Source organism: Lepidothrix coronata, unplaced genomic scaffold, assembly GCF_001604755.1.
Source record: "Lepidothrix coronata isolate B3197 unplaced genomic scaffold, Lepidothrix_coronata-1.0 Scaffold36, whole genome shotgun sequence".
Lineage (NCBI taxonomy): Eukaryota > Metazoa > Chordata > Aves > Passeriformes > Pipridae > Lepidothrix > Lepidothrix coronata.
The window spans coordinates 849,302-871,951 of record NW_016690216.1 but is presented as its reverse complement, the minus strand read 5'-3'; the positions used below and the strand labels follow the sequence as shown (position 1 = coordinate 871,951).

Below are 22,650 nucleotides of genomic sequence, written 5' to 3'. Positions count from 1 at the left end.
AAAACAAAATACATACAAGTGGTTTACGCTTAGACATCAAAGCACCTAGAAATAATTGCACTTTGTTTTCTGATGAACAGTTTGAACACCTGATTATCAGTAATTCTGCTCCGCTATGTCAACTCCTCTACTCACATACTTGGGGGAAGAAAAACAAACCCAGAACAATCTGTACTCAGCTTGTTTGCACCAGACATACCCTTTCAAATTCAAAGGCAATCTCATCTTCATCTTATGGACTACTCCAGTAACAGTGCTAAAACAATTTTCCACTTGCCCCAGGTTAAAACATAGACTGGAATTTCAGTGTTGTTTTTATTTTCCTCTCTTCTCCCTTCCTCCATCAATTCTCTATCTCTTTTGGGTTTGTTTTTTTCTTGCTTGCTTGCATAGGGCTGTATGCATGAGGTTTAGGACAGGCTGGGGATACAGGCCTCTGGCTTTTGTCCAAGTGGCATTCTTAACTTTAGAAACCATGTGGTCTGCCCTTAAGTCAAAACTGCAAGCAGATGAACAGCCTGTTTTGCAATCCTGCGTTTGATAATTTGATTATATTCTACGCTTGATAAACTGACCAGAAGATAGCATAAAACAACACTGAATTATATATTAAAAAAAACCTCAAACCTGACATAAGTTAAGCCTTGATTACATGTACTTCAAATGCTTCAGAAGAGCAATCTTACTCTCATCCTCTTTAAGAGAGTAATTTTCTAATAGAGCAGCTGGCAATTCTTCTCTCCTTAGCAACAACAGTATCTCTTCCAGTTAGCAGCACAAGTTTTTTGGTGTGCTATATTATATGAATTACACTGAATAGAAACTGATCTAAATGCCCTCCTGGTTATGCTTCCCCAGGACCTCATTCTCTGCCCAAGTTGAGAGACCAGTGCTGAACAAACTTCAGCAGAGCAATGCTAATCCGAATGGCCAGGGAATGTGGCAAAGGAATGGATCACCAACACCCCCTCTGCAGGTACTGAAAAGGGGATACTTTGTTTCCTTCCAAGCCTACATCCCTGAAAGACACAGGCAAAACAAAGGATGGCCTATCCAGGGCCACTTAAGCTCAGACCTCCAAGCTCAGCTCCAAGGTCACAGCCTACATTTGGAGACCACTGCCACATGCAAATCCACATACAGTGAAGCAGAAGGGAGAAAAGCCTGACTCCTTCTCATAGAGACAATGGAAAGGAAATGGAGGCACAGATAAGCAGCTGGTAATTTTTTCTTATGGGGATCACAGGAGAATTACTTCCTCTTCTGTTGAAGCAAAAATTGTGGGATGAAGAACTGGAGGAAAGTATGGACACTGTGTCCAGTTCTGTGCCCCTCAGTTCTGGGAGGATGTTGAGGTGCTGGAGCAGGTCCAGAGAAGGGCAACAAGGCTGGTGAAGGGATTGAAGATAAGTCCTATGAGGAGAGGCTGAGGGAGCTGGGGTTGTTTAGCCTGGAAAAGAGGAGGCTCAGGGGAGACCTCGTCACTCTCTACAACTACCTGAAAGGAGGTTGTGGCCAGGTGGGGGTTGGTCTCTTCTCCCAGGCAGCTATCAGTAAGACAAGAAGGCATGGTATTAACCTCTGCCAGGGGAGGTTTAGGTTAGATATTAGGAAGAAATTCTTTACAGAGAGGTTAATCAGGCATTGGAATGGGCTGCTCAGGGAAGTGGTGGATTCTCTGTCCCTGGAGGCTTTTAAGATGAGACTGGATGTGGCACTTAGTGCCATGGTCTAGTAACTGCAGTGGTAGTAGATCAAGGGTTGGACTTGATGATCTCAGAGGTCTTTTTCAACCCGGCTGATTCTATGACACAGGACACAGACTGCATATCTGAGCAAGTATTTGCCCTTCTTGCCCGCTACCTAAAAGGAGCAAAATCCTCTTCTAGCAATGAACCCAAGAAATCCATACTTGGTTGCTGAAGAGGATTATTTTATGTGGAGCACTGACCACATTTTTCTGTGAAAAAAAATCATACCTGATATTAAACAGCAGGTAAGAATTGCCATAATTGACTTAATAGAAAATTTATATTAAGAAACAAGGACTTGTTCATGGCTTTCAGTACTTCAAAGTAAAATGCTTATTTTAGGAGAAACATACCTATCTAGATGTTTTGTGGGGTTTTTATCATGAACAAATGCACATTTCAGATGTTTTGACAACCACTAAATTGGAAGTTTCTCATTATGTTATGATCCCAAGCAACAAGGAAAAAAGTAACAAATAAGAGGATTTTGAGTTTGAAATTCAAACAAACCAAAGCTTAAAAAACCCACTCCATCATTATTTTTAATCAGGGGTCCTATGGTTATTGAGCCAAACTGCTCAAGAGGGGATTAACTCAAACCATAACACTGCAAACAAGTGCTACTCTGCTATTCTGGCAGGATTTCATAGCTTGCCTTTTGCTTACCGTATTGTAGAGTTTATCAAACTCCGCATACCGTCTTAAGACAAACCACTCATTTCTGCCAACAGAGACCAGCACTTTGTAAACCTGTAGTAGGAAACAACAATGCCCACAAAATTTAGTAAAACATCCAAGGTTTAATCCTGTGCTGGAAATAAGGGCAGGTTGTTAAAAGTATTGTGTAAATGCACTCATTGAGCTATGTATTTCTTACAGCTAAGCCACACAGACATCAACAGAAATGATTAAAAGAACAATTGGTACTTTACAGAAAATTTTTTAAACATCGGGTAAGCAAAAACTAACATCAAAGTTGATTTAATGGAGTTTTGTAAATTAGTCCATATCCAACAAGAACATCTGGCCATCAGATAGTAGTCTATTAAAATTTACTATGAAATTTGTTAGCAACTTGATAATCCATAACAAGACTAATATTAAAGAAGTAAAACATTTAAATACTGAAGATTGCCTTCATCAAAACCTAAGGAGAAAGTACGTATAGAAGGCAATTACAAAGATAACTGTCCTTTCCAACACCTTGAATACAGAAGGATCCTGGCAAGATGACAATTGTTCAGGGAAGAAAAAAATGGTGCTGTGGCTGAAATATAGCACAGATAACTCAATATACAGCACCGCGATGAAGGGAGGTATAGTTGAAGCCTGCTGCACAGTTCTGGCCATTCAAATCCCATGTCAGCAGAAGACTTCAGTAACTAGACAGATTGTCAATGCCCGGATTCATAAATCTGGTTGACTGCTGGGTGTCCAGCAGGCTTCTCCCATCTCTTAGGCAATTAGTTGTCCTTGCTTTTCTACCTTCTTGTACTTCCAGAAAGAGCCCAGCTATTCCTTCAGTGGAAGGGATGGGCACAGAAAGGAAATGAGTGCAGAAGGCTGCTAATTCCCAGCGTAGAAAACTGGACCAATGCCTCAGTCTCTATTTGCCCTGCAACAGCTTCTTACTTCTCTCATTTAACTCTCACAGTGGAAGTGGCAGCCACCACCATCAGCTCCTCAGGCTGAGATCTGCATTCATGCAATGTTAACTGCTCAAAGAAGCTGTTCTCAGTTTGAGTCCCTGGGAAGCTGGACGGAAGCACCCAGCAGAATGCTGATGAGACCCTTCTAAGAAAACTAGCCTTCCTTTACACTGCTAAACAAGCGTTAGTGTAAAACCTACCTACACACTTCTAGAGCCTCCCTACATGGTAAACCCTGAAAGCTTCAGCTGTGAAGACTTAAGCACTGTCCTCTTGACCTGGGTACCTTATACAGCAGTCAAGCCCTGCAACTGATGTTCAAGCACACATCTTCACTCCCCAGGACTGCACAGCAGATCAATGCCAACACGCTTAAGCAGCGGGCCATGGATTTCTTAAATTAGCCAGGCAGAACGCACAGACTGCAAAGCGCACGGGCAAGCACAACTTAGGATACGAGATGATAGCACCTCCATGGCAACCGCAACATTAAAACAGTTTTGTTCTCAGAGTAGCTGTAGAACAACACCACCATCAACATTTTTCACACAAGAGAGAATAAAAAAACTCCATAGGAGGTCATTCGATTCACACCACCAGCAAAGATCTTGCACACCCAACAAAGGGAAAGCTGCGAGTTCAACAGTTATTGAAGCACTGAGTGATAAGAGCACATACAATATCCACAAAGAACTGGTAAAACCTAAAAACACAGCATGTCTTTGGGCTATATTACTACTCTCAGCTACACCTATGTAAGGATTAAAGTGATGTGCAATGTCTGCTTCTAGAAAGGTGGAGGGAAGAATCTAGCCTTACTTAGATAATAACCTTTTCAAATCTAATTATTCCTAATCTAAATTTGGTCTTAGAAAACTCCTAAAACAAAGATAAGATGCATTCAAAACTTGTAATATGTGGGTAAATAACACAAGGCTTTAAGAAAGGAAAAAGGAAGAAACAGAATTCCTGAAAACATCACCATAAATTATCTTCCAGATACAGATAGGACAGAGTCTAGATATTTCTGGATGTGACAGATTTCTTCACAAAAAAAGTCACTGAAATTACAAGGCTTCAACTCTGTTGTGGTAGCTCATGCTCCTGGATTAAAGATTAAATTTTAACTAAACAAAGATATGAAAAAAGTAGGCTGTTTTCCCATTTCAAGAGAACAACTATCAAGAAAGTAAGGAAGCTATTTATTATGTGTCAACAAGTAAAAAAAAAAAAAAAACCACCACAATTTCCACAGGGCTGGGGATTAATCATATACATTACGGGTCTGAGATGAAGTTTCCAGATTTAATTAGACAAACAGCAACCTTGAAAGAGATTTTTTAATAAGCCTGTATATGATGGGGGAGTGAAGGGAGACAAGAACAGAGAAAATTTGATGTCTTCATTAGACCTCAGACATCAAATAGCACAGGGATAAAAGTGAGAAATCCAAAACAAAGCTATTTGTCAAAACAGGTAAAAGAATGACCCACTATGCAGCAAGGACAGAACAACAATTAATATAGCCTAGATATGGTCTAAAACAAGCAAAGATTTTGCTCTTCTTATGAAGAAAGTGAATGCTGAATCTTCAGAAAAATGCAGGACAGTGAACTAGTGTGGATATGCATAGAGGCTGGTTACCATGAATTAAGTGGAAGCAAAAAAGTTCCCCTGCCAGAACACCTGAAAAATTCAAACCTTTGTCAAGAAAAAAAAAATTGGTGGTATATATATCAAAAGTATGCAGTATTTAACAAAATCAAATCAAACATTCAATAAAAGGTCATGAAAACACTCAGGAGAAATGAAGACTTCACTTCCAAAGACAAAACTAAAAAGCTTGATTTAATCATCAGAATGAGGACTGCGCAGAGACGAGATTTTTTTTAAAAAATGCTTTATCGGAGCAAGTGTGACAAGAAAAAGAAGAGCTAGCAAAAACTAAGTTGCACATACTTGTCTTGTTTCCATGCCAGCATTGAGTGAGACACTGAAAGGTTTGAGCTGGAATTCACAATTTCTATTCAGAACAGTAATATTATTCTAGAACAGTCTCAGAAGCAGTAGTGATACACACTGTATGCAACAGTAAGGTGAAGATTATACAGTCACCTGAAGTCTTTCCTAGCCTTTTTTACTTTAACCTTTCCTTTCACCCTAAGGTTCTTACAGCTCTTTGTGGAAATGGCACTGGTATGGCCATCAAAGAGCCACAAATTTATTAAGAACTCTTTCTCCCCACACCTCTCTCTCTCTCTCCCTGACAAAGTACTGACGGGATCCAGGCATTACAACACAGCTACAAAAGAGCAGACACAGTAAAAGCACTGACACATGCTGGAATTCACAGTTCCTACCACAAAGTTTAGTATGACCCTCACTTCTGTTATCAAATCTTAAAATACATGTGATAGTACTCAAAAGCTTGGTTGTGAAAAGCAGCTCTTGTCAAGCTGCTAATTGCTCCCTGATGCAGAAAGCAGAAGCCAGCAAGATGAAGTGTAGCTCTGCACAGTGTAAACTGGGTTGGATTTCTGCTCCCCTCCTCCCTCACCCCCCAGTTTCTGAAGTTTCCTACTCTTGCTCGTGCAGCCAAACAAAGTGCCTTTACATTGCTCAGGTTCTCACAGATCTTTGGGTAAACTGACCTGGCAATCACAACACTAGTTACGTATCACAATATACCACACTGGCCTTTACTAACAGCATAACTGCCAGCACTAAGGCAATGAAACAAACTTGTTTTGCTCAAATTTAGACTTCCATGAAGGTTTCCCTGCTCACTTGAGTTTCACATGCATGCAGTAGTTTAAAGTATTAGTAAAGTTCTCTTTTGTTTGCTCCCTTTTCCAGCACAATCCTTCCCAAAATTACATCTTGATACACTTGAAGAATCAAATGTCATTATTCTTCTCTGAGGAAGGGAGGTGAAGAGGAAAGGTAGATGCATAATTCATAGTAAACCTCTCTTTTGTTGTATTCTTCAGACAGCAACTCAGTCTAAGGGTGTTTGCATTCCACATCTGAAGAGTGACTAATTCACTCGGCAAAAAAAAAAAAAAAGCTTAGAGGAAGTTGCACAAGAAGAATGAAATAGTTGAACTTTTTAAAGAAAATATGATGATGTTGTCATTTAGGGCTATACGTAAGCAAAACAAAAATCCATACCACACTACTTTATTTTTCAGTGTGCAATGCAAAGAATTTCACACACAACGGAAAGACTTCACAACCAGAAAGTCAAACTTGGAGGCAAAGAAAGGAAGAGGGAATGGAATGACAAGGAGTGGAAATGGAAACAGGATAGGAAAAAACTCACAGGCATTAGAATCAGAAAACAGGAAGGAAGACAGAAAAAAAGGTTTTGAAAAAATTTGACGGTTTATATTTTTTTTATTTTACACAAAAAATTACAATAGTATAATAGGATATTTATGAAAAATTATATGTTTCTGAAAAAACCCCAAATCCATACTTTACTCCTTTACAAAATACACATTGTCATTAAAAAATCATGTAAAATGCCAAAAGTGGTACCACAACATTTTCCCTGCATTTGGACACTTAGGTATTTTATATGAGAAATGCTGCTATTTAGGGGTAAAAATACCAGAAACTTGTAAAGCAAAGTTGTTTTGCAGAAAGCAACACAGGTAAACACTGTAAAATATTCACAAATTCTCGCTCTGGACTATGGCCAGTACTCACAAGAGCAAGGAAACATTTCCATAAACCTATTGAAAATAATACCAAGCTCAGTACTGGGGAAAAAAAGAAAGTAGCACTTCTAGGCACCAACAGCCTATGGATTTGCCCACAGTGCTTATGCTCTTACATACTTACAGTAAATCTTTTCTTCTTCTCCCTGTGCTCGTCAGAGCTGGGAATGCTAACACTTGGGCAGCTTTCCTTGAGATCCATGGTATGTTTCTTTTGACAAATTCGTTGCAGGACCCTGTTCTGGGTGTTGCAATCAGAAGGTATCTTCAACGGTACTGATCCAAGATACGCAGCTTTTCTTGAGAAAACGTGACTTCCATCGTGCAATCTTAAAGTGAACATAAAAGGAAAATTAAGTGCAGGAACACTTAACTCGCACTGCTAAAAACCTGTGTGACAAGAACTTTCCCTGGCAGGAAATGCACTTTAATATGCACATATAAAACCACAATCATTACTATTTTGTAAACTTTCATGCTTGTAGTCCTTTGTTGTTTCACTGAAATCACATTCTTCAACAACACACGTGCATCCAAAAAATCACTGAGTTGTGTAGACATACTGGAAACAGATTTGGACCCACTACAGACAATACTTCAAAGGAACAAAGATAGGGCATGGAGAAATAATTGAAGATGACAACCTGCTATCAGACATCTGACAAATGCCACCAACTTGTATATTCAGAACAGTTTACTTCAAAACCAAAAGGTTTTCAACTGCATGAGTGTGTACCAGAGGGCACTTCGGATTTGTCAGAACATGCTGAGGGAACTTAAATATCACATCAGAGATTAAAGACAACATGAGAAAAACTAATTTTTCATGTGAATTTTAGAGAGGAACACAGGGAGCATCATGTGCCTGTCTTAATATTTACCTTCTCTGCCCTTCTTTCCCCATAGTTGACATACTTTGTGTTTAGCAGAACACAGGGTGTAAGGTCATCCATCCCCTTCACTGGAACACTTAAGTTTCCTTGCAGAATGTGAGAAGGGGACAATACAAGAGGCTGAGAATAAAGCCATCAAAAAGGCAGAGAGCTTGTATTAACTAGATGCCTCTTCACTCACTGAGGGACAGTACTTTCCACACCTGCCTTGAGCACACAAAAATTGTTCACTGGACCCCAGTGCAAACAACAGGAACTTCAGCAGTGCCCAAGAGCAGCTGAAATTAATGCTACATAGTTACAACCCTCTGTCCAGGCTTGCATAGCACAGCCACCTGAAGTGCTTTACTGAATGCAGAACAATATGTGTCTGATAACTTACAAACATGAGAAAATTGTTTTAGAAAGAGAGGATGTCAGTTCTCTTCAAAATAGCCAGAGGAAAAAGGAGCGCCCAAATCAACATTAACTCCCTATTTTCTTAAAACAGGGAAGTATAAAAGTGAACTCTATATTTTATACCATAAATTTCCAAAAAGCACAAACTAATCCACTGCAATTCTGCCATTAGAGAGACACCCATATTTATGTTGGCACAAAGGCCAAAGCCCCTGGAATCCAGTAAAAAGATTTGTTCCTGATACCCAACCACTCTCAGTCAGTCAAATGACTATTTTTCTTGCTCTCAAAAGCCAGGTCACCAAACTTCATGTTGTTATTCCTCCTGTAGCCATATAAAATTGAGTAATTTTCAAAGATTGATCTGGTGACTCTAAACAAAAAAGGAATGTTTAAACCCACTGTAATCACAAATAAGTGATAGATCATCCATACTGCAACACATTCAGGAAATTATTTTTAGTTACATGTGCATTTACCTTAATTCAATTGTTCTCTATTTCACCAAGTAGCTGATTATAGGGTTAAGGAGGGTTAAGCTTCTCCCCTACCTTTATTTGACTACAAAACAGCTCATCCAAGCCAGTTACACAGATGTGGAGTTTCAAATTGATTTCTCTTTTCCTTTGGCAAGCCACTGTTAAAAGCTTTATTACAACAAGGCACAGTTCCCATTTTCCATAATTTTATACTGGCATGACATTAAGAGCGTTCTTCACCCATTGCCACACACTAAAATTGAGATATGAAGGTTAACTGAGCTCTTCTCCATCCACTAAAACTGTCAATAGGCACCACTTCCAGTAAGTATTTCACTCAGCTTATACTTTACGAAGCACTTGTGTCAATCTGTAGCCACTTCAGGTCCAGGGTCAGGAAGTGAGCACAAGTCGCTGTGTTTATCTGTCTTCCTGCTCATCACAGAAAAACAAGTAAAGCTTTAAAATGGATTAGGTGTTCCCTGATTAACATCATTCACTGTCTTTCTCCTCTTGTAAACGGACATTTGTTACAAAGGTTCCTGGCATGCCTGCACTCATTCTCACAATACAGGCTGTATTCCTCTTATCCCTTCCATTTTTCACTCTTAGTGTCAGAGTTTTAAATGACAGTACAGGAGAAGTATGGATTAAAAGTTGTAGTCTTGGAAGACTGAGCTCTATTTCAGATCTACAGTTGAAATATCTCTGAAAAACAAAAGGAGGAAGCGTCAAACAGATTAATTCAAGGAAGGGTTTATTCATCTTACTGTGGAGAAGAAGAATAAATCATCCAAGGAGCTGAAAATGTAATGTTCGTATTTCTTTCTTTAAGCTGCCTGGAAGATCACTGGCTGTGATTATTTTTTCCCTGAGGCGTCTCCTCTGATATGTGCCTGGGTCACCAACACTAAGCTGAATTGACAAACTTGGAAGAAATGCATTTTCAGATTGTCACTAAGCTCCAGTGGATCAGAGCTTGCTTTCAATTTCTATTTGCCTTGAGCATTATCAGCTCTTGAGAGCTACTTATACGTGAACTGTAAGTCTGGCTACAGAAATAGGGATAGACTTGGCTTAATCTTTACCACACTGTAGTTAGGAACACAGCTGCAGTTTTAGTAGCAGGTAAAACCACAAATGCTGTGGTAACTACATCAAGTAATAACAGAGAGAAAACAGTAGAAATATATTTTTATCCACAGCTTCAAAAGTGGAAACTGCGGTGTCCTGGAGGATGCCAGATACCAGTGAATTTAACAGACACAGTTGAGAAGTCTCTACCTCTGGTTATTGCTTTTCCTGTAACTAAGAACAAGGAGCTCCTGCCCTCATCTTTGACAACAGGCAGAAAGGAAAAGGAACTTTAGAAAACCATGTAGCAAAATAAATCCCCTCAAATCATACTTGGGCACTAGTGAAAGAGCATGCAGATTATGCAAGACAGGTTAATGCTGAGACCGCTGTTGTCTAGAGACAGCTAAAACTTTTGAGCTGCTACAGTATCTAGGCCTGGAACAGGGGAAGGGCAAAGTTAGAGGAGAACAGAAGCTGCTGGTCCTCTTGGCACAGTTTCAAGCTTATCAACATCTACTCTGTCCACTCTCCCAATGGAGGCTGTCAAAATGCAAGCAGTATTTTCACTGTTTCCAGCAGGAAGCCACAACAACATTAAATTTCAGGCTGACCCTTGCCTCTGGTGAAGCAAGAGCATGGCAGTAACAGAACCCTGACACCAAAAGAACATATACAAACCTACTACCCCCAAAAATGAATGCCTTACAATAAAACTTTTTCTGATAGCCTCATAATAACTGCATGCAACAAGAAAATATTATGTACTTTAGTGATATGTGGCAACCTCTTTTTACTCCTTTCTAAATAATTTTGGCTCAAACTGTATTTAAAAAGGTTTTTGAAGTTTAATCAGAGTATTTTATTCTGCACTGAAACCTTTTCTTTTTTTTTTTTCAGTGGTAATGGCCTAAAGATGATACCATTGCATAACCAAAGACCCCTGTTACAGGTGCTTATGCTTCAAACTCTGCCCAGAATTTACAAAATTAGATTAGGAAGCTGTGTACTCACCTGCTGCCTCTCTGGTTGCAGACAAAATGCCTTAAATGCCTCTAAGGCCAGTGCAAATCAGCTACCATACTCTGTGAGTAACACAAGGGAAGCAGAGACAAGAACAGTAAAAATACCCAAAAGACTGTCTCCCTACAAGCACACTTGGAGGAATTACCGGGATCCATAATCACCCATTGGATCAGAACAGGCATTTCCCTATACACTAATTATTTGCCTAGAAAGACTTACTCTGGGACTGAGTCACCAGTAAAACCAAGTGCTGAAAACCCCACCTGATTCCAGTTACAGAAGGAACCTGCATATAAAGAAACAGAAATCAAGATACAGGAGACAGTCCTATTATTCACTATAAACACCACCCTATTTCCTCTAACTTTAGAGAAAGTATCAACTTTGGCACACTTTTCATCACTTCCTCAGTCTTCTCCACAAATATCCTCGTAATAAATAGCTCAACATATCACTGGACCTTACACAATCTTGGAGAAAACCCAGAAAGTCAACTTTTTTCTCAACCTGTGTATGAAGAAATAGTGTCCCACTCTCGTTACCAGACAGGCAGCTGACACAAAGGAAACAGGAGACAACGTATTTAGAATCCAATGCAACAGAAATACAGGATGAGGAGATCCAGGGACTGGATCAGACACTTTAGAAAAAGCCAACAGTAAAATACAGGTTGCTAATCTGTAAAGAGAGAGGGATGGTCAGAAGCAGTTGAATAACTGGGTTCTAGATAAAACAGGTTTCATTCAAAAAGGCCATCTTTTTAAATATTACATACATTTGATTTTTAATACAGGGACACTAAACACCTCTGGAAATACTCCACCCGAAGAAAAAAAGAGACCACTAACCAAAATACTCTAATCAATCCTTGGCTTATCTCCACAGTCTCTTCTAACTACCATTTCAGAGGAGAATTGAGAATTCAGCCATTGATATAAAAAAAAAAAGCCTGCTCCCTGTTTACACATCCACCCACTACCTAGCAGCTTTAAAAATTTCTAGTAGCACCACTGGGGAAAGCAAACCACTACTCTGCAGCAACACGGGCAAAGTCCAATTCAACTGAATCTTTCTACTTACAGAAAAAGACAGCAGGTAAAGTGAAAACTCAATCAAGGGAAAGAAATAAGTAGCTACTCTCTTTTTGTCTCTTTCAAATTTACTTTGGAGAAGTCCAGCAGGCATTACCTTCCCACAATTCTACTGCACACAAGAAAATCCCTTCTGCCCCACCTCCCAAAAGAAGCTCCAGTAAATTAACTGACACATAACAAGATTTGTGCCTTGGACTAGACCTATTTGCATTTATGTTTATTACATGACAGAACACAGGTTCTCTGCTGTGGCAAGAAAACCCTGAATAATAAAATGGCTCTTAAGAACAAACACTGCCAATAAGAGGCAGTTGTCCGAACACAGGTCCATAATAATTTCAACTTCAGCCTGTGTCCACAGTATCCAGAAGGGTTGTCATGTGCCTCTGACAGTACGACTTAAACAACAGGGCACATAAAAAAATCCAGTCTGCATTACACTTGCTACCTGCACATTTCTTGGCGTGCTTCCTCAGCCTGCCTACACACTAGGTCCAATTAAAGTTTAAATGTAGATGCCTAAGGATAGCACAGCTCAAAGGTTGTAGCAACAGCACTCTGAGCTACTTTCAAGAGGTCTTACAGATAGCTGACAGCAGCTCCCTGCAACACAGTCAGTTCTACATAAGAGGGCAGTCAGACTTCAGTAAACACAAAGCAAATAATCCCAGCCTCATTTTACCCCTCTTGATGAAAATTAAATGAGAGTACACCACATTTCAATTCCAGGTATACTGGACACGTTTTTACATGACCTTCAACAAAAGTCACCAACTGCTCTCCCTGTTTCACTACATAAACACAGGAGAATTCCAATCTATTTAAGACTGACGTTATTGCTAACACACTGAACATGCAGAGAGTTACTGGGTTTTATGTTCTATACCTGGCAAAAGGATAAAATACATACAATAGAATATACTGGATAATAACATAATGAAATATGAAAATCCAAGCTAGAGTTTGTAATCTAGAAAATACACTTTTGAAGTCTGTGCTTTACAGAATTCATGGCTGCCTAGAACCATAAAGCTGTTGGAATGAAAAGGCAACAACTTAAATATTGGAATATAAAAGGCAATTAAGAGAAAGAGTCTTTAGCAACATACAAACTGCACGTCCAGTTCACCACCAGTTGATTCATCATGTTACATCAGTGGAATTACTACTCGTATTTTATGTCCATTCTTCAAGGACAGTTTAGAGATTCCTGCAGGTAAGAACATACATTGACTTCTCACATATTTCTGTGCTGCACAGAGAATGAGAAGGTTCAATTCCACAAGGATTCAGCGATCAGTTGTTTATGCACATATAACAATCTGGTGCAACAATGTCAGATGTGGTGAGGCTGTAATTTACATCACAGGTGGGAATTCAGGCTAGAAAGCAATTTAAACACATTATGTTGTTATTATTATTATGTTACATTATCATGTAACCACTAGGTGCCTGTGTCTTCAGGTTTAAGACTGTCGAGGTTGTTAAAACAACCAGTATTTTTCACTGACATGGGCAAGTCAATCATGCTGCATTTCTGATCTCCAGGACAATCTCAAAGTATCTTTTAAGAAACAGGTCAGTTTTCTAACTTTAAGCTATTAGAAATACCATGCACGGAGACTATCTTAACAACAGTGAACTTTCCAAAATGCTTTCCAAAAGCTAGTAACAATTTTTCCTGAAATCTAAAGTATCTTAAAGCCTTCAGGAGAACACTCCTCCATGTACAGCTTCTGTTTTTACCATTAGCTCCTATTATAGTCATTGAAGAGATTGATGTGCAGGTGAAGACCAGAACAAAACAAAAAAAACCCAACAGAACTATACTTAGACACTGAGACTGAAACAACACTAATATTAAAAGACTCCAAAATAGAGCAACAGCAACCTTTAAAAATACAGATTCATTCTCTGCGTGTTTACAAAAACACTTAAAATGTCTGAAAGCAGTTGTAAAGAACCCCAAAAACTTAGCTACAAGAATACTGCAGCAAGGGATATTCACAGAAATCTTCAGTGCCAAATAACAAGGAAGAACCGTTAAGGGCACTCAGGTGACACTGCTGTGTTGAGATGAAATGCAGTACCAGCACGACAACGTATCCTAAGTTGACAGGGGAGTAAGAAAGGCACCATTCCATCCTGCAAAACTACTGCGCGTCCAGAAGCAGCACAGTTACACCTTTATGAGCCGCAAGAGGAGGAAAACTCACAGAAGGGCTGGGGGGAAAAGAAAAAAAAAACAAACAAAAAAGGACAAGCTGTCAAAACAGCTTTAGCCATAAAACTTTACAACTACCTTTTAATTAACCTCCACAAAATTAAATTCCTCAAGGGTACCTGAATCCCGACAAGACGCCGCTGCCTAAAAAGCTTCAGTTTCCCAGGACCAGACCTCAGTGCTGCTCTCCCGAAAAACCAGCATATCCTGGCTGCGAACCACTCGGGGAAGGACGAACGAGACGGCGTAGAGGCCGCCCCGGGCCGTTCCTCGGCCCGGGTACCACAGACCCGTACCCACCTCCTCACCATCACCACCACCATCATCACCACCACCATCACCTCCTCCTCCTTCTCCTCCTCACCGGCTCCGCTGCTCCTCGTGGTCCTCGGGAACGAAACTAACCCGCTCTCACCTTCACCCCAACAACAATTTCTCGGCTCCCCGACTTCTAGGAAGTTCAAACGCTTCCCATATCGCCGGTCCAGCGCCGGCCGGCGCTGCCCCGCGCGGCCATCTCCCGTCCCCGGAGCCCCGCAGGATAACGCGCAGGGGGGCTCGCTGGCGAGGGGAAGGGAAAGGCAGCTCCGCCCGGGCGCGGAGGCTGCGGCCGCCCTCCTCCCTACCGCCCTCTTTCCCCCCCTCCTTCCTTCCCTGCCTGCCTGTCTCCCTCCTTCCTTCCTTGCCTCCCTCCCTCTCGCCCCGGCTCCCGCCCCTCCCGCGCCCCTCCGCCCCCGCGGCGCCAGGCTGCCCGCCCGCCCGCGCAACCCTCCGCGGAGCCCAGACCCCGGCTTGCCCTGGGCTGTAGGACGAGGCCAGGAGGCGAGGTCCTCTCCCCCCCTCCAGCCCTTTATATATTAAAAAACAAAAACAAAACCCAAAACCTTTGAAAATAGATATATTTTTTCTTTTTTTAAGGGCAAGTTGCCACTTTCCCCAGTCCCTAGGTTTCAGTCCCTCCTCTTTCCCACCAGTCCCTGGGGGATGCTCCTGCTTCTGCTGGGCGGCTCCCCCCAGAAACTCTGGAAAATCAGCAGCACTCCTGTAAAAATAACCTAAAAACATCGCTGCACACACGAGGGGTTTCAGTCTAACTCTTCAACGTGTTCAGGGGTGCCCACGATGCACCGGCAAGGCCGTCATTAAACCAGCCAGCCTCTGTAAGGACAGCTTTCCTGCTTCTGTATGTGCAGAAGGAATGACACAGGAAAAATGAGATAGGTATGTGTAATATCTAGCACTATTTAGGGAACTATTTCTGCACCCTCTGAAATTTCGGATAAGTTTCAATGCCCCAGTTAAAATTCAACTAGACCTCTTAAAATAAAGTGTAACTTGGTAAGTTTTTCCTGAGCAAATTGAGGCCATAAAACAATTATAAAAATGAAAATTCCAGGAAAAAAAAGATCCTTCAATGGCAGTATCACTCATGCTTTATTCTGTTAACTACATCTAGAAGTGTGGGACAGACAGGAGTTAGCATGGATTCGGTTTAACAGAACAGACCACCACACCCATTAAGTTAAAACCTCATGTTTACTGAGGATCTGCTATGCTTTCAAACATTCAGACAGGGCTTCAGAGGCAGGGAATATCCAATACAAATGGTAACACTCAGGATGAGTTAAAAGCCTGTGCCATTTTAGCTTCCTCCCTATAAATACCTGAAATGTTTCTTGGGATTTCAACTGCCATGTAAAGAGTGAGCAAGTATGAAAACACCGCAGCCCATTTCACTGTCTTAACTGATGTAACACCTGGGTGCCTCCAGAACCCCACAGGTTTTCATCAGGAATTGTTCTATTGATTATGGAGAAGCCTCATGTTCTACAAGCCTGTCTTCACAAGACTCGTATTTGGGCCTGACGGGTCATGACAGTGCTCATTTTAACAGTCACAGGTATTGGCAAGTATCTGGCAAGGAGTGATTCCGAAGATCCTGTTTCTGAGCACTCCTGCTGCATAAGTTTTCCTGCATAATACTACACTCATGTGTCAGGCTCTGACAGTCATCCAAGCACTCTCCAAAAACAAATCAGAGAAGCAGTCTGGCAGTTTTTAAAATACGTCAGTGTTTGGATTAGTGTGTTGTAACTGTGTATGCGCAAGTTACAAGTCAACTGGATCACAAGCTTCCATTTCAGTAGAGTATGCACAGGAAGAAATGAGGAATTTTCTCATTCTACCCTCCCCTTTCCTGATTTTTGAGTTTTGTATTTTTACCTGCATTTTTGGGTAGGCACTGCTAAACCTGAGGCTCTACATTGTAGCAACAGCCTTCTCTTGCTTGTTCAGATCTGGCAAGGTATTTGCCTTACATTCATAGAGAGGTTTGAAAGAAGCTTTGTTAGCACTTCTCATGGTGAACCCCAGAGCAGAATGCTTCTGAACTTCAGTCAGAATAACTCATCGGCAAATAATTTAATCAGGTAATCTGTACTCAAGAGCTATTTTATGTTGCAGTTGTTTAGCAGCGTTCGGCTTCTGTCTGCTTGATAGTTTTTGGTTAATCATTCACTTGTCAGTAGATCAGTTGAATGGAGCTACTGGACTGATTTACAGTGAGTGGAAAGACCTCAACCCAGGAAAGCTAAGAAGATGACCCTGGCCTAGAGATAATTTAACTTTGTCTACCTGGCCACATGGTCTAAGCCCTAAACCTTTGACTAAAGAGCGGCTATTTGCCCTTCCTCACAGTTAAAATCTCCCTGAAGACTGAGCTGTCAAGTGGTTCATTTTATGCAGTTCCTCTCACTATTCCGGAGTAAGTAACTAGTGATCAGGAATGTGGTCCTTACATTGTAATTTGCCTGAATGAATACAATCTGCAGCATGTTCATCTATCTGGTGTGTCATCCTATGCAAAACACTGCTAAGGTCCTAAAATTTAAATAAATCCTGATTTACAGATTTACTTGATGAGCTTTTAAAGGCTAATATTCTAATGTCAAGGTGGATACCTGGTGGTTAACTGCATAACACAAGAGAAATGGAGAAATGCATGGAACTCAACTTGCCTTTTAGTGAAGTTAAAGGTCAGCATTCACTCTGCATTTTTGTCCCCAGGAACTCCCTTACATTCCCCATTTACATTTCCTGGGCAAGTAATACACACAGAGAATCTCATTTCCACTGTTTTGCAGTACTTTGCTTCTAAAGAATGTTACAAATCCACGTACTGCGCTGTCATCCCAAGTATTTTAAGTCTTTGCGGAGGAATATCAGTGACTGGGTGGTGGGGGTGGAAAAGACAAAAAAAGGGAAGAGAAATTAAGGACCTGTCTCAATCCACTGCAAATATAAGAGGTCACAGAAATGCACAGTACCTTTAACATGTTTCTCCAAGCCCAGCATGAGTGGGTAACAACTATCTGAACTATTCAGTTCTATTTTTACTGAAAATGTCCTTAAATCAGTATGAAAACCTTGTCCCTGACCAAAGATCAAAAGTCTAGTTTTATAACATCAAGAGAACTATACAGACAAAAATAGACCATAAAAAATTTGTAAAACAATGAAAAGCAGGAATGCAGATAACTTGCTTAAATGTAGCCAGTACCTTTACTAGTGAACACCGTTCCATATGTATATACTGGGAAATTTTAGTATATATTCAAATATTCACACAAAAAGCACAGTCAAGCCACTCAACAAGAGTAGCCCAATAGTTGTAATTACTGCTAAAACATAGTGGGTCATTGGGTAACAAAATCAGCTAACAGAGTAACACTATCAGCTTCAAACACCACCACCACAGCTTTCTGTTTCAGTTCCTACATCTGCAAAGGAGTATCTTAGCCTATCACTGTCCTACTCCTCACACTCAAGGACAACACAACCTCCTTGCCCCAGAACAGTCCGTTAATTAGTCATCAGGTTTGCACACTAAGATGAGATGATGTTTGGAACTCGTAAACTCTTCTGTGGCAGTATCCCACCAATTGGCAACTCAAGTTAAACAAAATGCTTGTCTGTTTAGAACCCTCCAAAAGGCATTAACGTGACACAGTAATACATGCAAAGTGATCTTTCAAATAATTATTGTTAGCCTTTAGCCTATCAAGCCCTGAACTTAGACTGCACTCAGGAGACAACTGATGGCCACTGTAGTTAACTTTGCATGTGCCCATTGTTTTAATCAAAGAACCCAATTCCCAGCAGGGTGTATCCACCTACACAGCATTGAGCAGTCTGAGGATATCACTCTTTGGAAAGCCTCGGGCTGCAATGGATGGACCTCACAATCATGCAGGTAGAGCAACTCTGGGCAAATATTGTCTAACACCTGGGATTCTGGCAGCCACAAAGACCTCATAAAAGGTATGAGGACAGATACGCATCTGCCCTGTTCTATCAATTGCCCTCACTTTCCAGCCTCCTGTTTGGAGTCTAATTAATCCATATTCATACCCCACTGTCTGCTAAGGAACAAGGTGATGAAGGGGCTTGGCAATGGGCCAGTTTGGGACCAGGCATTCAGCACTACAAAGTGTGATACCCAGAAGTTGTGTACTGGAGAAAAGAGTCTTCTGTTAGACTCCCTAGACACATGGGCTACCATGAACAAAATCAAATAAGAGAAGACACTCAGTGGGAAGGTGATCTAGCTGAAAGCCTCAGAGTTAAAACTGTGGAAGAAATGCCAGATGGACAAGATTTAAAGCTCACAGTGCATGTGCAAGCAACAGTATCACCAGGTAACTGTTCTTCACCAAAGCTGGTTTTGTAACACTTAATGCTTGTATGCATATTAATAGCTTTCATTTAACTCATTTTCATAGTTGTGTGCCTGGGCTTATTAGAGAAGTCTGAGTAATGGCTCTGTTTTACATGAGCTGTGCAGAGGAAATGTTTTTTTCCCCTACTTTCTTTTAGTACACTGTATCAACTACAGAATGACTTCAGATTACAGTCTTTCAGTTTGAAGGAATGAAATGAATAATTAAAAGACTGATTCATTGCAAACATGTACTTCAACCCCTTCTCCCAAACAAACTAACCAACCCACCTGAAACTAGCACAAGCCACTTAAACAAGTACGACTGAAAGATTTAATATTATATGCTCCTGACGAAATGTAAGAACTTGACACGTAAAAGGAAGCTTCATTCATAGTGATATTCATAGTGAATTGCCAGTTTCCAACACTCCAAACACAAAGAACATGATACACATATTACAAGAAGAATGTCCAGGAGCACAGAAGCTAATGAAGATCAAACCCAGGATCTGCAACAATACTACATGGACTCTCACTTAGCATAGCAAACACCACAAACCAAAATGATGGAAAACTATAGAAAAACCATAATAAACTGCATCATTTCACAAATATCACAAGAGTATATGTAACATGAACCAGAAAAATGACAGCAGCACCACATCGAAGAAATTCTTCACAGAAGCTAAGAAGAAAACTGGTCTAAATCAATTGAAGCATATACTAAAGAGGAATGCTAGTACACAAGCATGATGAAATTTCAATGTAAAAAAGCAGTGTCAGGCAGTGAAATACCATATCTGCAATTTCAATACAAGCATCTCTGTTTTCCTCACTTCATCCTCTTCAATTTCTTTGTTTCCCTCATGTGCACACTAAAATGTATTACTGTTGCCATACACGGAGTGCTTTTTTCAGGTAGGGCACGTTGAACAATGTATTTCTGTTATAAAGCAAACCACTTAAGATTAGTTTCTAAAAATTACATGGCATGCAAGGCATTTAAAGTGAATGGTGAATTCAGTGCACATGAACTGTCTGACCCAAACCCTGTTGTTTACATCCTGTTCACTTAGCACTGCAATAGCTGGCAGGGTTCCAACAGGAGATGTCATCCAAACATAGCTATGTCCATAGGAGAAGCACCACTCACGGAGGGCATGTGGCCCATATCTCTTTTTGCCCTGCACTTACCCTCACTCACTGCAAGTGTGCTGGAGCAGGTACCAAGTGAAACTTCCACAAACTAGTTCAGCTACCAGAAACAGAACAGCAGTATAAATGCAAACTCACGATAGCCTAGTTTACCTTAGTTATCAGTTGTCTTGGAGACTTACAGTGTGGATACTGCCTCAAGACACCTCCACTTGTTTACATGGAGGCACAAAGATTTACGTGGGTTCCAAGAATACAAGGAAAAAAAATACATTGGACCTGACTTACCACCAAGTCCTCCAAGGGTGGATACCCATATAACAAAAAGACAAAGATAACCGGCTGCTTTATAGGCATATAGCAACAGAAGTGCTTGACATGCCAAATACACAGCTTGTTGGTATATGCTGTCATATTCTGGGACTAGTTTCAGCAGACTGGCATAAAACACTAATAAACTGTTAAACACTGTGAACCTGAGGTTAGACACTGCAGCTCATAAAGTATAAATTGATTAAAAACCTCCCAACTGATAGTACTGTACAACCTGCATTTTGCTCTTAATAAAGACTTTTGGGAATTCTGTTTATAAATACAGTTCTATAAAATACATCAAGTCTCTGAGTTTCCAGATCTGAGCATTTTGTGCAGGACAGTATACCAAAGCTAAGCTAAGTATAAAAGACAAAAAGCTTTCTAAGTGGTAATTCTGTATGGATGTTTCTTATTTCAGCCTCCTGAATCCCAGCTACAGCACGTTCTACCAGAATTGCAAATACAGGCTGGGGTGAACAAACATGCTTTGGTAAACAAGTTCTCTGGCACACAATGTTATGTAGGTGGGGTCTATCCAGAATGTCAAGAGTTCTTCCTCAAATTGTAGAGATGAGCATGAACACAAGGACCATGTTTGCATTTTCAAGCTATTTACTGGTATTCTATTCAATGAAACTGAACAAGGGCTTTGGTTTGGGGTGTGTATGCCCCTTCACAAAAGGCTCACAGCCTTTTTCCAAAATATAAGCATTTTAAAGGCAGCCTAAGATCTACAGAATAGACCAGATTTGGTTTTGCTATTCTGTTAATAATACTTCTAAAAACTGTGTGCAGCAAAAGATGCGCATTTCACTAAAGTACTGTCATGCACCAACTCAGAGTAGAAGAAAAAGGTAACAACAATTAAAAAAAACAACTACCGAAGCAAGAAGCTGTATCTTAGAATCCAAAAAAGACACAGATTTAAGAAAAAATGTTCTAAGAGTTTATTATTTGCTGTCCTTACTTTGTTTACTTGTTTATCTAGTAATTTCCTCACATTTGCCAGGTGCCCAACCTATTCTTGATCCACAAAGGAGATGTATTTCCATCTACCAACTAGAATCTGCTTTTTGTTCTCCAAGAACATATACTCTAATTTTCAGTCCTGGGAGCTTGAAGGGTGCATGTGGGTCTGAACTATTAAGTGAGTTTCAGCAATAGATTTATATACAGGTACATCAGCGACAGATTTACATAAAGATACATCCAATCCTCTTATATCAAGTAAAACCAATACAAGAAGAAGAAGCGGGGACAGAGCAGAGATGATCAACTCCTGGACTCTACTAAACTAATTTTTTCTTTAACTTGCTTTTCTTTTTATTACATGGCAATCTATCAGAAGCCAGTTAATGGAATATTGTAAATCTAAGTATGAAGCATAAGCAACAATTAAATAAATCCCTCTAATCTTGATATTAGCTCAAGACCAGTGTTCCATTATGCAGTTTTAAAAAAGGAATAAGGCAGTATTTAATCTTTCAGGCCAGCAATTTTTTGATATTAGCTGGTGTTGAGTGGTAAGGACCACATGGAACAAGGAAAGATATTGTAGGTTACAGCATGGAACATGAATGCTAAGTAGGAGAAGTTATCACAAAATTGTATCTATTGACATTTAGCTTTGATGTACATACAGTCATTTTAAAAAGGACAATAAGAACCAGATTATTTAAAAGACATAGTATTTTCTTAGACTCATTGTTCAAATTACTCAAATGTTTCTTATGAAAATGTTCCTGCACACAATCCAAGCTACTCTTGGATCTATCAAGAGTAAATCTTATTCCATCTACAGTTTTCTCCAACAAATTATTTTTTGTAGATGACAGCACAGTTTTATGCTTGCACAAGAACACAAAGGAGCAAAATGTCAACATTTGTTAATTACATGCCAATCTTTGTGTCAGCCTGGTTCATTAAATGTTTTTTATAAATCTTTGAATTAAACTAAGAAAAAATTTTGTTCTAGAAAGAAGATAAAGATTTTGTAAAGCCATGAGAACTCAAGAAGCTGTACACTTCCTGAACTAATGCTCTTGATAAATACGTTGTTACTGCATTGGTAGTAAAATATGGGATCTGTGCAGAATCTGTGCAACCTTCAAGAATCTACCAACAACAATCTCTCTTTGGATGCAACTGT

The 22,650-nt window shown here is 40.2% G+C and overlaps 1 protein-coding gene across 4 annotated transcripts in view; it reads right to left on the bottom strand.

The window, feature by feature from the left end:
- LOC108496076 (serine/threonine-protein kinase Sgk3) overlaps positions 1-22,650 on the bottom strand; it is a 56,560-nt gene that overhangs the window by 20,790 nt on the left and 13,120 nt on the right. For 2 of the 4 annotated variants that reach the window (XM_017812471.1, XM_017812468.1), the window contains exons 2-3: positions 7,247-7,451; positions 2,418-2,501 (exon numbers count right to left, since the gene is read on the bottom strand). In XM_017812471.1, coding sequence (XP_017667960.1) covers positions 2,418-2,501; positions 7,247-7,324 — 162 coding nt within the window. In that variant the 5' untranslated portion in view covers positions 7,325-7,451. Of the gene's footprint in view, positions 1-2,417; positions 2,502-7,246; positions 7,452-14,652; positions 14,877-22,650 lie in introns of those variants that run through there. The other 2 variants (XM_017812470.1, XM_017812469.1) reach the window with 2 other exon arrangements.